Source organism: Zalophus californianus, chromosome 12 (assembly GCF_009762305.2).
Source record: "Zalophus californianus isolate mZalCal1 chromosome 12, mZalCal1.pri.v2, whole genome shotgun sequence".
In the NCBI taxonomy this organism is placed as follows: domain Eukaryota; kingdom Metazoa; phylum Chordata; class Mammalia; order Carnivora; family Otariidae; genus Zalophus; species Zalophus californianus.
The window spans coordinates 11,291,228-11,304,781 of record NC_045606.1 but is presented as its reverse complement, the minus strand read 5'-3'; the positions used below and the strand labels follow the sequence as shown (position 1 = coordinate 11,304,781).

Genomic DNA, 13,554 nt, shown 5'->3' with positions numbered 1-13,554 from the left:
TGGCAGCACCGCCACCCGGTCGTGGCCCCGTCCCCAGTTCCCCCCCACCCCCCCGCGGGGCTGAGCATGAACCACTGCCCACCTAGCCACCATGGCACAACGGTGGACTGCCATTTTGAAAGCATGGATTAAGAATCTGAGCTCTGGAGCCAAACTACGTGAGTTCAAACCTTGGCTCGGCACTTCGGAACCATATAAAAATGGGCAACTTTCTTACCCCTATTGGGCTTCAGTTTCCCCATCTATCAACAGGGAAAATCATGACAACCTCTCATAAGATTATTGCGGGGATTTAATGAATTCCAAGCCCTGGCATAATATGTGGTGCAAAGAAAGGGTTCATTTTCTGCCTGCTGTAATTTCTAAGAGAGGAGGAGCATTTCCCTCCCGCCTGGGTCACTGCAACAGCCTGCTGAGTCACTTCCTAATTCTATACTCTGCCCCTCATGACAGGCCTCACACACCAGCCAGAGTAATACTCCCCAAGAAAAAACCCAACCACATCTCTCCCTCCCGTGGCTTTCCATTGGCCCACAATTGTCCCCAGCCTGTCCCCCTAAAAAACTGCCCCACTCCCTCACCAAGCCATCGCACTAGCCTTCTCTCTGCTCCAGGACATGGCCACAGCAAACCCACAAATTCCACTCTGTAAGTGGAATGCTCTCCCCTTAGATCTTCCCATTCGGGCCTCAGCTGCAAAGACACCTCCGAGCAAGGCCTGGTGCGTTACTATGCCCTGAGTCTCTCCCCTCAACACCAGCCATTCTCCTGGGCTCCGAGCACCAGCCTTGCTACCTCAAAGACATCTCTGTCCAGGTGTTTTGTGCATGTCCTCTAGCTACACTGAGGGCTCCCCAAGAGCAAGAACCTGACTGATCGTGGCAAATGCGGACCCCTCAGGACCTAGACAGTGTCTGGCTCACAGCAGGCTCTGAGAGGTACACAGGATTTTTGAAATGAAAATAAATATCATGCATCATGTACCCAATGGGGTAAGACCTGAAGCGCGTCCACCAGGGGTGTGCTCAGAAGGGCCAGGTACACCAGAGGCACTCAGGTGCCTCCACCTTCTCATCAACTGTCCCTCTATATCATCAATTTGTAGCAAGTGATACAGAGACTACATTGAAAACATCATTAGTGATAAAAGATAGAGGCTACATAAAAATGCATCCCACAGCCAGAGATATGTTTGATCAAAAGGGTCAACCTATGTGGTCAGATCGGTGGGGCCAAGCTGAGATCTTGGAAGCCAAGTGTGAGCTCCATCAGATCACCAACGGGCAGGGAGCAGGGTGGCAATGACCTTTCATGACATGCCGTACTTAAGGGGAGAAACAGGGATGGGGAGGAAATGTGAATTCTTGCTGCCTTTGAAAGCAGGCTTATTCCACGAAAGCAAGCTGAAGAAAGAGGTGGTGTCTATTTCCCAGACTCTGCCACGCGCACTTATCTGATCCTCTCTAAATTAGGACACAGGCAACTCCTTTTATTCCCCTCACAAATCATGAGCACAATCAGGATGCAGATTTGGGGCCCCCCCAGTGGACAAGTAAACACCCAGCTTCCTGGAGTGGGCTTCCTCTGACCTGCACAATGTCTGCTGATTAGCCCCACAGCCCCCGTGGAGCGGACGCGTCTCCTCCTCAGGGGTCCCACCACCTTCTCCTAAGATCCTCTCTATCTAGGCCGGCTTGCGGGCTTCTGCCACCACTGGAAGGCTTTGTTCTCATTTCCCCCCAGCAGCATTAGCTACTGGATTTCCCAGCTGAATTTCACTTCATTTCAGGCCCCCACCCCCAACCTCACCATGGGCCCCTTGCACTTTCTTTAGCTTGACTGATGTTACATTTGAGTTGAAAAAAAAAAAAAAAAAAAAGCCTCGAGTTGTGTGTGTGTGTGTGTGAACATTGTATATTTTGATGTTAAAATGGATCTTGATACAGGACACTCTTAATTAATTGGAAATTAAGCCACATTTATTGTCGATGTTTGGCATTTGCATTTTGAGATCAAGAAAGGTACTTTGGGGGCACCTGGGTGGCTGAGTCGGTTAAGCATCTGCCTTCAGATCAGGTCATGGTCCCAGGGTCCTGGGATCGAGTCCCACGTCAGGCTCCCTGCTCAGGGGGAAAGTCTGCTTCTTCCTCTCCCTCTGCTCCCCCCGCCCACTTGTGCTCTCGCTCTCTCGCTCAAATAAATAAATTCTTTACAAAAGAAAAAGAAAAGAAAGATACTGTGGTTGTCTAGGTTACCCAAGACAGAAGAGGTCAAAAGTTTGAGAACAAGTATTAATGGATTTTGTTGTCTTCAAGGGAAGATGGGACACACGACACAGGGAGGAACAGCACGTGCCTGATGGCCAACGGAAGAGCCGTGGCCCGCAGTCGGGAGGACAGCTGTGGGGCAGGAACCCCACGCCTGCACATCTGAGGGAGGAGGTGAATTAGACTCTCTGAGACAAAGAAACTCTGGGTTAGCAATGGGGAACACAGTCATCCAAAGATGTGCTGAAATACCCCAAAGCTACGATACACATCCTAGGGGTCACCCCGGGGACTCAGGCAGAGCAGGGGCTCCCCGGAAGCCCATCGGCTACCGCCCCCCTCCCTGAGCTCCACCCTCCCACCACTCTCCCACCACCCTCCTCCCGGGTCCTCACAGAGGATTTCCTCTATGAAGGATCCTCTCTACCTCTTTGCCACAGGATTTAGTTCAGATTTCCCCTCCTCCAGGAAGCCCTCTGGACCCAAGTCTGGGTCAGGCATCTTGTTACCTGCTCCCAAAAAAACCCTGCATTTGCCTTTCTGGAACATCCTTTGTGTTGTCTTTTTGCATGGGCTGATCTACTTGTCTCAAAGTCCCACCAGCCTGAAGGTCCATGGAAGCAGCGACTTTGTTCATTCTTTCTAACATGGGTTGGCACTTAGGAGGCCACTAGTAAATAACAAATGACAAAGGATGAACAAAAAATACCAACAGCTGAATGAAAGAAAAATTTTCCTCATTTTGTTCTAAGAGGAAGAAACTCACCAGAACTGAGGTTGATGAAAAGCCTGGACTCCCCCCTCCCCCAGAAAGAAGGGAAGACATTAGGAAGATAAGAACAATTAATTTTAGGAGAGACCCAAAGTATAAAGAACAAAATATAAAATCTAAAAGATTTGAGGAAGTTGGATACTTTTCAAAGAGTACCATAAGACTCCAAATGCTATCAGAACATAGAAAGGACAGAGCAATAAAATGCTACATTGGTTACCCTCTCTTAAATCAAACTGTAAAAGGCACAAAGAGAAAAATCTAGCCCTTTCACTAAGAAGAATGAAGATACAGTACAAATTTACAGGTACAAGATCAAGAAAGCTAAAGCAGGACAGGAGATACAACTTTCAAGAGACATCAAAGGTAACATTCTTTAATTATACAAAAAAGAAAGGAGGGACCAAGGATAATGTTGCTCCATTAGGAAAGGGGACTTAGCAGATGGCTGAGAAGTGGCAGGAGTTGCTGTGTTTCTCATGCTTTAGTCTACGAAAGGGATCAGGGAGCGGGGAACGGAAGGAAAGAACTACAAGCAACTAAAAAAAAGAAGGAAAAATGTCGCTGTGTTGGGTGGGTGCCAAATTAGAAAAGGAAGATAATTACATGGAATATTTAAACAACCGAGTTCGTAATCCCAAACTGATTTGTAGATGGAGGCTCCTGTTAACATGGATTACACGCATACTTGGACATTAACAAGTTGGAAAGATGTCACCGAAATCATGAATTGCCTAGAGATCACAGAACGCAAAACAAATCATTAAAATTTGGAAAAGGGGGAGACAAAGAGCATGCTCACCTTAACCACAGGAAAAAATACCTACCTGTTTAATTTTAGATGGGTGTGAAAACGTGTGAGCCAGGCAGATCTCCTATGCTAATCCCACGGTCCTTAAAAAGAGGATCCTCATCCAAGTCTGTGAGTAAACTGCCAACTTATTCCAAAGTACCACCGTCCATCTCAGATGAGAACCCTCGAAGTTTTACAGCTGCTGTATGTACATGAGAGCAAATATTTTTGCTGGTTTTGAAATGTGCATTTAGAAAGATATCCATGTGTCATAAATGCCTACTTTCAGAAAGGACTGGGTGACTACGTCTGGATCCTAGGTGGTATTTAGGGACCAGAGAGAAAACAGAAGCAGAAGCGTCAGTGTCTAGCCAAGGGGCCCCTCCTGAGTGGCAGGCTCAGGACGAACTTCACCTGTGATGTGATGAAGGTCAATCAACGGAACAGCTCAGCCTTCTGTGGCACTGAAGGGCCCCCGGGGTTCCTACCCCAGGACTTCTGGCAGGTGTAAGAGCTGGGGATGGCCCCTGGACCGCCACGTGACTCCAAACGCCAATGTACATGGGCCAACACAGCCATGAGGTGCTGAGGTGAGAGTTATACGTCTATCTGGTGTCCAGGGAAGGGAAACACCTTTGTGAAATGAACTTTCAAAGGAAGCGGTCTCTAGACAGGCCCTGAAGGGTCAGTAGAACGTCAAGACAGGAGGAAAGCATGGAATGACTCCAAGAGGCACAAGAGCATGAGCAGGGTGGCCGAGGCAGTGGCCAGGGGGCCAGGCTTGCCTGTGGGGACGACTGTGGTGGACCACCGGGGAAGGGGGCACTGGGCCAGGGCGCGGCCGACAGCCAACTGATTTTCCCTAGAACATGATCTCCCCGAGCCTCATCTGTCCGTCCTTCTCCTGAATGGCCTTCAAGCTTCTCCCTGCTCTCCTCCAATCAATGCATCCCCCCAAGTTCAATGAATAAAATCAAATAAAAATTTTCAAACACAATAGTGCTTTTCTCACTGCTGGTTTCCAGTTTCCCAGGTCACCTCCCAAGACTAAATTGTAGAGTCACAGTCATATTGAGCCCGAGAGTAGTCAAGATTCCCTGGCAAGAGTCAACCTGGAACCCTAAGGATTATCCCTAAACTTCTACCACTGGCGGTAGAGTTAGTAACCTTGCAATAACTCCTTTAAAACCTATGGACGTGGCTCACAGTTTGCAAGTCATAAACATGACCTCTGGATTACTGAAAGAAAACCTGAATCGTTACATTGAATTTCTAATAGCAAGACAAGAATAATCACGGAGCTATTCTGAAGCTCACAAACACCAGCTCTGCAAAGGTTCGTAGACTGCGTCTCCCCGCTCCCTGCATCTCCCCGCTCCTACAGTTCAAGACTATCCGTGGATGAAGCAATATACTTGGCAAAGCCCCCCAAATATGACCCAACATCAGTCTTTCTGGCTAAGCAGTATACTTTTTAAAAAACAACAATACACACAAACGCTGCTGATTGGTTCATCGACTGTTCTCCAAAGCAGTAACAGACAGCCTGGATGAGAATGGAACAGTGTGTGCTCAGGAAACTGTCACTGCCTACGCACTGTGGTCGACCCCAAACTGCTCATCTGTGCCTGGTAGGCATTTTTGTCTTTCACAGTCTCCAGATGACACTCCAACAGGAAGACAGACGTGAGCAGGTGCACCTATTAAATATGTAAAGTACACATCTTCTCTTCCACTCGCTTAGAAGATGTATTTCTAAGGGCTGTAGAAAGTCACCTAATATAAAGACAGACAGGTAGAAAAAAAAAATTGTACTTTTTTTTTTTTTTTTAGCACACAAGAATGCAAGTGGGCTTGGCACATCAGCTTCCCACAGAAAATAAATGCAAGCAATTAAAAATTCAGTTTCTTTTCTTTAAGCTAATTCTTCAGGTTTTGCTAATTAGCAACTAATAGTTCTGTCATCTGAGCTGGGAAACATAAGGAAGAATACCAGTGGTATGTTTTCAATCAAAGCATTTGCATGAAGGAATGAATCACATTTTCCATGAGGGATTACTACTGCGTGGGAGCAGCTGGGGGCAGAAGAAAAGCATCTTCACGACCCTAAAACTGTAAAAAGAGACCTGAAATTTTAGAAAAGGGGATGGCCTTCTGCTTCTCGTCACTGAACCAGCAGGGGTCCTATGTGGCAGGACTCGTGAATCTGAGACGCTCCCCACAAAACCTCCTGCAGGGACAGTCAGAAAGGGAGACTCCTCGCAGGAAGACAGAAGACAATGAAACAGATGTTTTCCGTAACACAGAAGAGAATAAAAGTTAAGCGTCGGCCAGGGTACAGGAATGCTTTAACTATTATGTCACCTGCCTGTGCAAGTTCCTAAGAGAATACACGCCTGGCGTGAGTGAACTCAGGGGTGATGGAAGTTTGAAGTATACCTGGCTACCCACAGAGCAGGGACAGCTTAAGACTGCTGAGAAATCTTCAGGCGGGAGATGGGGGTCCTCATCCTGAGTCCGGTACAAGAAACTCAGGTCTCTGAAACCCAGCCCCTCCCACGCTCTCCCCAGTCACAAAGCGCTAGTGATCCTACAGCTGCCCGCCTGTCAGCATCACCCCACATCTGAACCGTGCGGCTTGACCCCCTACTTTCTTGCCTTGATATACAAGCCCTCCACAGCGACCCTTCAGGAGAGAATACCCTCCAGTGCCCCCTGTGAAGATTTTATTCCAAACATATGTTGTGAATGTTTGAAGTGCCCGCTATCCCTGGTATTTCTTTTTTCTTTTCTTTTTTTTTTTTTTAAGTCAAACCCACAAAACCTAAAATACTTTGAATCCAGCCTAAGTGCCATTTGTGAAGACGCAATACTGCATACCCAAGGATAATCAAGTCTTGTGCAATAAAAATTGTACAGATGTCCTTCTGAGGGTAAAGAAACAATTTTCCCTTTTCCGATCTTACAGGAAGCCTGCCCACACGTTAGAAATACAAAGTCAGTATATATAGAAGCACAAATTAGGCATCTTGGAAAGTCCACATTTTCCAACCACAGAGAAAAGAAGGAATTCCTGGGAGCGTTCCCATGCCCAGCTACACTGGATTGGAGGAGTCTTTTTTCTCCAAAAACCTGGTGGAGTTGGCACACGATTCATAGGAAAAGGGAACAGCCTACAAAGATGTTTCTGAACCTTGAGCCACTGAAGGTCTGCAGCAAACTTGTGTTTTGAGAGTTTCACCGCAGGACTGACGAGTATAGAACGTGATCGAACTTGCATGCCTTGTTTTAAAAAGACCGCACTTTTCTCATACACTAAAAATTTCTGGAGGACCTATCAACTTCAGCATTGTGCTGTTCATTCATTAGCTTTCCCTGGATAATTAAATCCGAGAAGCTAGACAGATTTTATTATAAAGTACCAAAAAAATACTGGTAGAAGACTAAAATATCCAATAGAGTTCCAGAAAAAGTAGCATTACAACCTACCTAACTCCTTGAGGCTTAGTTTAGGATATCTTTAAAAATATTTCATATGGGGGACACCTGGGTGGCTCAGTCGGTTAAGTGGCTGCCTTCAGCTCAGGTCATGATCCCAAGGTCCTGGGATCGAGTCCCACATCAGGCTCCTTGCTCAGCGGGGAGCCTGCTTCTCCCTGCGCCTGCAGCTTTTCCTGCTTGTGCTCTCGCTCACTCTCTCTAGCCTCTGCTCTTTCTCTCTCTCCAGCAACTAAATAAAATCTTTTAAAAAAATAAAATAAAATAAAATATTTCATACGGATAATTCTGCAGCTTTCATTTTTCCAAGTATATTAAGTTTGTATTTGTTACATACATACAAATACATACAAATATTTAAAAGTTTAAAACTTCCCAAAGTCATTTAAAAGCTTTAATATTTCTTCACTTACAAAATAGAAAAAAAATATAGTCAATTCACTAAGGTTCAGGGACAAAGGTTATGTTCAGAAGGCCACCATACACAGTGCTGACTACACCAACCCTCTTCCTAAGATTTACAGTCCACTCGATCTCTAATCTGTTTACAGAAGACACAGAGCTCAGGGAGGCAGAGGAATACACAGGACTGCAGCACTAACAAAAACAGCTCGGTTGTTCTGGAGGAGATGGTGGTGATGGTGATGAGGATAGTGATAGTGGCGGTAATGGAGGTGATGGTGGTAATGGTGGTGATGGTACTGGCACTGGTGATGCTGGTGATGGTGTTGCTGGTGATGGTGGTAATGGTGGTGATGATGGTGGTGGTGGTAATGGTGGGGGTTGTGTTTGTGGTGATGGTACTGGCACTGGTGGTGATGGTGGTGATGGTAGTGATGGTGGTGATGGTGGTGGTGGTAATGATGGGGGTGGTGTTGGTGGTGATGGTGGTAATGGTGGTGATGGTACTGGCACTGGTGATGATGATAATGGTGATGGTGGTAATGGTGGTGATGACAGTGGTGGTGGTAATGATGGTGGTGGTGTTGGTGGTGATGGTAGTGGTATTGGTAATGATGGTGGCAGTGTTGACGGTCATGGTGGTGGTGATTGGGTGATGGCGGTGATGGTGGTGGTGGTGACAGTGATGGTGGTGATGATGGGGTGGTGGTGGTGCTGGTGCTGATGGGAGTGATGGTGGTGGTGGTGGCAATGAGGGGGGTGGTGGTGACAACAATGGTGATGATGGTGGCGATGACGAGGATGGTGGTGATGATGGTAATGACGGCAGTGATGATGGAATGGAAGGAACAGGAGGAAGTGGAGGCACAGGAAAACAGGTGCCATAATGATCTGAAGCACTCACCATGAGCCAGAGATTTTACTAAATACCATATTTGCGTCGTCTCACTTAATTCTCAGGAAAACACCATGGAAGAGCAGTCACGTTATAACACCAAATAAATGGTTAGGAAATGATTCTTAGTGGGGTCGGCACACCTGGCCATGCCGCACAGCCACTACATGGCAAAGCTGGAGCTTGAGCCCCATCCACTAAATGGTAATCCAATCTGTGTGGTCTCTAGAACTCCCCAGCCATGTTGTAGATGTAAGGATCTCATTTATTTATTTATTTATTTATTTATTTATTTATTTATGACCAATTTAGGGAGTACATTGGGATGGTGGGTCAAAATGGCATCTGCCAGTTGGTTATAGGCAAGCGTCCATAGCTTGTCAGTCATCATGCAGTTTTAACAATGCCCTGAACAATACAGCGGGGAAAGTTAAGGAGCATCCAATGTACTGGTCTATGTCCTCTAAATAGAACAGTTCCAAGCCCCACTAAGAGCTCTGCAGTGCCCTGAGGTAGTTAATGTTGAGGCCCAAGGGATGGGTCACAAACGCACGCTGCCAAGAGGTGCCAAGGATCCCAGGTGTGCAGAGAGCCTATCCCTCAAACGTAGGGGAAAAGAGTCAATGGGCAAACCGTTAGAAGAAACGGACCAAGAGCAAGCTGCAGGTTGAATGGCACAGAGAGAAAGTTAACGATCATCTGCCTACTTCCATCAACCAGAAAAGAAGTATTCGTCAGCTGTCCTGCCCAATTACATACCTCAATTATTAGTGGGCATCTGGAACAGAGAGCAAAACTTAAGTATGAGATGGGAAAGTTTGTGTTCACACATAAGGATGAAAACAAGACAGGGAACCTGTGGTTAATAAACTAGATCGATTCTTTTTAAAAAAGTAAATATACTCAGGGAGTCTTAGTAGGGAGGAAGTTCGCAGATTCCCTCACATCTTCTGCACGGAGCTCTCCAATAGAGACTCGCAAATAAAAATACAATATAGAAAACAAGAATGTGCTCAGAGAAACATTTTGCCAACGTTATTGTAAACTCTCGCTCCTAAAAGAAAATGAAATAAACTTCAACGAAGACAGAAAAAGAAGTGAGCACCCACCTCCTCCTCATTTCTGGATCTGTAGAAACAACTGTAGCAACAGGGCTGAGAAATGCTTTTTAATCAGAGAAGCTGTAGCCTTTTTTAAAAGCCTAGAAGAATCCATAAAACCTTTTCCTCCATGCTTCTGACCACTTAAAGAAATAATGTACCTTCCATCTCTACCAACAATGTAATCTGGTCAGGGCGAAAGCAGTTGCTGAGACGTAAGTCTGCTCCAGGCTCTTTGATCTGCACCCTGATGAGGGAACATTCCCCTCTGCTACAAGTCAGCTAACGAAGGGATGAAATTAGCTTTTATCCTGGGCACCTTCTTGAGGGGGAAAAAAAAAAAAAAGGGCACTAATCAGCTGTCCTCGCTAATCAGTCATCTGGCTAATGACCTTTTGCCTTAAAACACTAAAATTTCTGAATGATGTGGAAAAAGGGAAACACAAACCAGTCCCCCTCTCTGGAGCTCAATGGATCATCTGGAATTGGAGCCGGGAAGGTTAAATGGCAAGTCTGTATCCTGGCAAGGTGATAAATCTGTAATCAAGAGCTGCAGCTTTGGCACCTCAATGTGAACTTCATTACTTCCACAACCAAATTATATATATTTTTTAACTAGAAACAGGCCACAAATAAAGTCAACCATTATACATTTTTCTTGGAGAAAGCCATCGTATATTTGTATTCTGAGTCCTAGTGAATTACTTAAACTTTATTAGTGCTGGAAAAGGAGCTTCCCATGTTTCCGGTCTGCCAGTTAGAGAAGAAAGTAAAACGTGTAGAAAAATCTTCCACATTTAAGGAATTTAGCACTGATTTGCTCCAAAGGAGTTCGTTCATTCTCAACAAGCAAAAAAAAAAAAAAAAAAAAAAAAAAATCATTCAAAATGGGGATAGATGCTGTTCAGGAATTCTGCCAGGGCAGCCCACTTTAATAACTACCCCCATCAACCAATTTTGCTCCTGCAGTGTCTACTTGGGTGGAAGAAATCTGGTTCTCGTTCCCAGCAAAGGTCCATGTGGATTAGCCACAGATGGACACCTTCCTGAAGGCTTCCCCACAGAGGCTTGGACTGGCTTAGAGATGTAAGAAAATGGCTCTCTCTAAAAAGAGGAATGGACAGGATGTAGGAGAAGAAAAAGAAGAAAAAACTGGAGAGTAAATTAAACATTGGTATAAATTAATACCAGCCCAATAATTCATACAGCGCGTGGGCAGCCTTCCATGGCTCCCGGAACCAGGGTGACAGGGCAGGAACCACTTACGGTAGTGAGGCTCCATGTAACCATTCCGGGGGTCCATGGCAAACACGGCCCCGCGGTATGGCACTGAGGGCTCGGCCAGGTGCGGCAGGGACCCATGGATCTCCTTCTTGATCAGTGAGGCCCTCTCCTCACTGGATGTCGAAGGCTCCTCGCTGATCTTGCCAAGCCCCTGGACACTCTGTGGCTGCATGGTGACTGCGTTTCTTCTCTCTCTGTGATAGGTCTGTCCAGGACTTTCATCCTCTGAAGAAAGAAGGAAAATGGAAGCTCTGTGAGCCACTTGAAGGAGCAATCCAAGAACAGTCATCAGTTAGGTCTCCCTCTCCATCCCTCCTCCCCAAAAGAAGCCCTATTTCTCATTCATGGCAACTTTGAAAGCTACACCATGATGACATATTCCGCAGACAACACTGCTTATGAATGAGGGTCCAAATTACAAATCGAAGGCCTAAGGGGAGCAGGAAATGAGCCTATTAAGTTGAGATGGAGGGGGTCAGCAAATTATCATCACCAGCTTACAAGTGAATCTGCCAGGGAGGCTTTTCATTAGGGACTTGCCAATATCCCTGCGGGTCACAAGTGGAGCTGGAAGTTTTGCCAGCCTGAGGCCATGGGTGTCCAGCTTCCCCCTGCCTGTCCCTCAGCTGGGCCGTTCAGGTATCAGGCAGTTGGGACACCCACTGCGCCTCTGGGTGATCGGTGGGTCGAAGGACCTAAAGTGATCCAGAAGTTTTCCTGGTTTTTTTTTTTTTAAGTCAGATCTGTAACCCACTGGTTTAGTGGAGCTAGAAATGGGACAAAAGACCCACTGGTTACGAGGGGTAAAGGTAAACCTACGTACAGTACCCTTTGCAAGACACTTCTTTCTGCAGCCCATAGAACAGAGCCAAGAACCAAGAAGCAAATGGAGTAAGACTAATTCCCAGAGCAAGATGGCTCAGTGGGTGAGGAAGGCATCAGTGATGCAGACACAGGCACGGTCTCTGCTGGGGTCCAGACGCTGCTTCACACGCTTACGAAACAGCTTGACAAAATTCCACATACATTCAATATTCCAGCTTCCTAATACTTCCGTTCCCTTTGATCTGTAGGAACTTCCCATCTACCCATTAGGGCTCTCCGCAAATGTGATTGGATGACCTTTCTAGAATAGCAGATCAAAGAGCCCATGCATAAAATTAAACCGAACGAGTGATCTGAATCCACAACAAATGGGCCAATTCATCTGTTAGAGTCATACACACATTCTGCATTACATACTCCCAAACAAACTCTGCATTTCATCAGCAGACTGTGTTCTGGAAGGTAAGTGCTGATGGAAACAAAGCTGTTTGGGCACAGCTCAGACATCTGAGAATGATGTCCCATTCTTGATCTGAAATATACATATATATGTAAGTAATAATAGCGTTGTACACTCTGGATGGACAGATTTTGAACACATCTTATCCCAACACATAAAATGATCTTCAGAGTATTTCATAAAGTAGTTATAGCTGGCTGAGAGCCCCTAAAAAAAAAAAAAAAAAAAAAAAAAAAAAAAACAGGAAAATATGCTTTAGCAGTTTCATGGCTGTTTGTACAAATTCAGAAGAAAGTGTAGCTATAAACATGGGCAAGCATGAAAATATAAACTATAGTCACGACTATGTTTTGTGATACTAATAACTTGAACTACCCAAAGCCAGGAGCAATTTTAATCGTTCTGCTTGTGTCTGGGATTGGAAGAAATAAGCAATGTTTTGTTCTGTTTTTCAGTCTAGCAAATGACTTGCAAAACAGAATAGACAATGAGGTATGCTTTGGTCTTTACAGTGAATTTGCTGACTACTGCAGGATAACTGCAAAACATTATTTAGCATTGTTTCGTGCAGATCTTCACCACCAAATCTTGTAATTATGGGATAAATGATGAGTTTAATCTATCAAGTAACTACTGAAAAGGAAAAAAAATGGGTGTAATCCCACATTTTCACACATCGATCTTTACAAGAGCAATTCAAACCATGCTTTTGCTAATTTAAAAACAAAGTACCCCCCCCAAAAAACCCCTACATTTTTATTTTCCCTTCTGACTAATACTTTTAGGCACCACTCCACCCTCATACTTCATTAGCAATAAAGTTGCAGGCTATAGAATAAGGGTTTCTGTTATGTAAAAGCAAAAGTGTGTTAAAAACATTAAAACTCTTAGTCTGTTTTATAAAAATTCCTATAACCTACCAATGGCCAAAGTCATATTTTCCACTAATTTGCCCCTGTATAAAATCTTTATTTCCAATTTCAACCTGAAGTGAACTTGTAGCACTTAGGTGCAAATTCTGTAGAATGGACCTTCGTCTGGAGAACCAGAGTCCTCACCAAGAGCCACTGTGACACATTAATTAGCATTCTCTGGTTAAGATGAATAACCAAGCTCCACTAATCTGTTCCAAGTTGAAAACAGGATTCCCTTGACTTAATCTTCCTAGAAGAAATTAACTTTTCTTCTCTTAAACCTGCATCCCTATAATAGAGAGAGTTTCTTAGAAGCCGAGCCTTTATGATGAGCAGTTGAATCC

At 45.1% G+C, this 13,554-nt stretch overlaps 1 protein-coding gene across 3 annotated transcripts in view; it reads right to left on the bottom strand.

Annotated features, from left to right (window-relative positions):
* Positions 1-13,554, bottom strand: part of GLI3 (GLI family zinc finger 3) — a 265,047-nt gene that overhangs the window by 166,269 nt on the left and 85,224 nt on the right. For all 3 annotated transcript variants that reach the window (XM_027574614.2, XM_027574615.2, XM_027574616.2), the window contains one exon: positions 10,994-11,236. In XM_027574614.2, coding sequence (XP_027430415.1) covers positions 10,994-11,236 — 243 coding nt within the window. The remainder of the gene's footprint in view (positions 1-10,993; positions 11,237-13,554) is intronic.